The sequence below is a fragment of the Orycteropus afer genome, unplaced genomic scaffold, assembly GCF_000298275.1.
Source record: "Orycteropus afer afer isolate SDZICR_OR568_19922 unplaced genomic scaffold, OryAfe1.0 scaffold00694, whole genome shotgun sequence".
Classification (NCBI taxonomy): Eukaryota; Metazoa; Chordata; class Mammalia; order Tubulidentata; family Orycteropodidae; genus Orycteropus; species Orycteropus afer.
Genome location: NW_006922281.1, coordinates 959,033 through 960,981, shown reverse-complemented (window position 1 = coordinate 960,981; position 1,949 = coordinate 959,033). Strand labels below are relative to the sequence as shown.

General features: G+C 48.1%; 1 protein-coding gene across 1 annotated transcript; it reads left to right on the top strand.

The window, feature by feature from the left end:
- The first annotated feature begins 573 nt into the window (after positions 1-573).
- Positions 574-1,638, top strand: LOC122151766 (zinc finger protein 599-like). The gene has a single exon (XM_042783147.1). It carries the CDS (start codon positions 574-576, stop codon positions 1,636-1,638), a length of 1,065 nt encoding a protein of 354 aa, XP_042639081.1.
- The last annotated feature ends 311 nt before the right edge of the window (positions 1,639-1,949 follow it).

The window sequence follows — 1,949 nt, the reverse complement described above, 5'->3', positions numbered from 1 at the left end:
TCTTTCCCATCTGGCCTGAGTTAGGGGCCTTGGCAGTGCTCGGAGTGTACAATCAGACACCCCTTAGAGCACACACGCTGAAGATCTGTTATGCTCACTCTTCCCAACTGTCCCCACTGTGGTCTCTCAGGAGCTCTCTCCCCTGCAGAACCCCTGTCCCTGGCTCCAGCCTCTTCCAGGCTTTTCTTTCTCAGGCGTCAAGAGTTATAAAAGAAAGAACTTTGCAAACCTGAGTGTCACTGACATGAAAACATTGTAGACCCCAGAGGCACCTGTTGCATCTTCAATCTTCTAGCTCAAGTGATGCTTTTGTTCTTCTCTGTTGGCATCACTAACAGGTCTCTTTGTATATTGTATTCACTTCCAGGTGACAAAACACAGCCCAAGACCCCACAGCCTACTGCTTGTCAGCCAGCGATGGCTGATGGAGCCCGACTGCAGGAACGACCAGCTCAGGGAGGCTCAAGGGCCTCCAGGTTGGTTCAAATGGGAAGACAGAAAAGCCCAACAGAAAACCAGGAAAGGCATTTGAGAAAAAGAGTCGTGTCCCACAAGGAGATCCACTGTGGAGGGATGAGCCTTGAACTCAGCACTGTGCGGACACGTGGTAGTCTGTACTCAGGGATACAGGTCTCTCCAGGAGACACTCGCTGTGAGCGGAACTCAGAAGGACCAGGTAAAGACATGTTAATTGACACAGGGAGGAGCCCCTGTGAATGCCAACAGTGTGGGAGAGCATTCAGCAGGAATTGTCTCCTGATTAAACATCAGCGGAGCCATGCTGGCGTGAAGCCCTATGAGTGCAATGAGTGTGGGAAAGCCTTCCGTGAGAGAGCAGACTTTGTTCGACACTTGATGATCCACACCGGAGAGAAGCCGTACAAGTGCACTGAGTGTGGGAAAGCCTTCAACCGCAGATCCTACCTCAGCCAGCACCAGCGGATCCACACCGGGGAGAAGCCCTATGCATGCACTGAATGTGGGAAACACTTCACTCAGCACTCCAATCTTGTACAGCATCAGAGGACCCACACTGGAGAAAAACGCTTCTCTTGCAAAGCGTGTGGCAAAGCCTTTTGTGACAGCTCTTCCTTAAGTCGCCACAAGAGGATTCATGCCGACAAGAAGCCGTATGAGTGCAGTGAGTGTGGGAAGGTCTTTGCCCAGCTCTGTGCTTTTGTGGGTCATCAAAGGACCCACAGTGGAGAAACACCTTTTGAGTGCAAAGAATGTAAAAAAACCTTTTGTTACAAATTTTCCTTAACACAGCACATGTGGGTCCACACCGGGAAGAAGCCCTTTGAGTGCAGCGAGTGTGGGAAGGCCTTCAGCCTCAGGGTAAGACTGAGCCAACATCAGAAGATCCATACTGGGGAGAAACCTTACCAGTGCCCAGAATGTGGAAAGGCTTTCAGCTTCAGCTCAAAGCTCAGTCGCCATCGAAGGATCCACACTGGAGAGAAAGCTTTTGTTTGTGGGAAGTGTGGAGCAGCCTTTGGCCAGAGGGCTTACCTTACCCAGCATCAGTTAACTCATCGTGAGGAAAGACATTTCGAATGTAATCACTGTGGGAAATCGTTTGGCTGGAAACACCATCTTACTCGCCACCTGAGAATCCATACTGAAAAACTACATTAAGGGACATCTCTGTCGGTCTTCATAGTGGTGGGTGGACCATGAGTAAATATTCTTCTCTGTACTCATCTAATAGGACTTTTGGAGTTGATGATATTTTAATATTACAGGTAGTTCCCAACTTATGACGTATTTGAGATATGAATATGGCAGGCTACACTTACGACCATCCTTTGTATTGGTGCATCTTATTAGTAATGTGTTTTACATGTAATGTTGTAGTATATAATTTGCTGATGTTAGAGTCCTCATGCCAGCCCCAGAAGAGAAAGACCAAATTTATAAAGGTAAACTCATGGATAATAAATTACCAG

Bases quoted from the DNA above. Each gene is read 5' to 3' on its own strand.
- LOC122151766 (XM_042783147.1), top strand. From the start codon at position 574: ATGAGCCTTGAACTCAGCACTGTGCGGACACGTGGTAGTCTGTACTCA.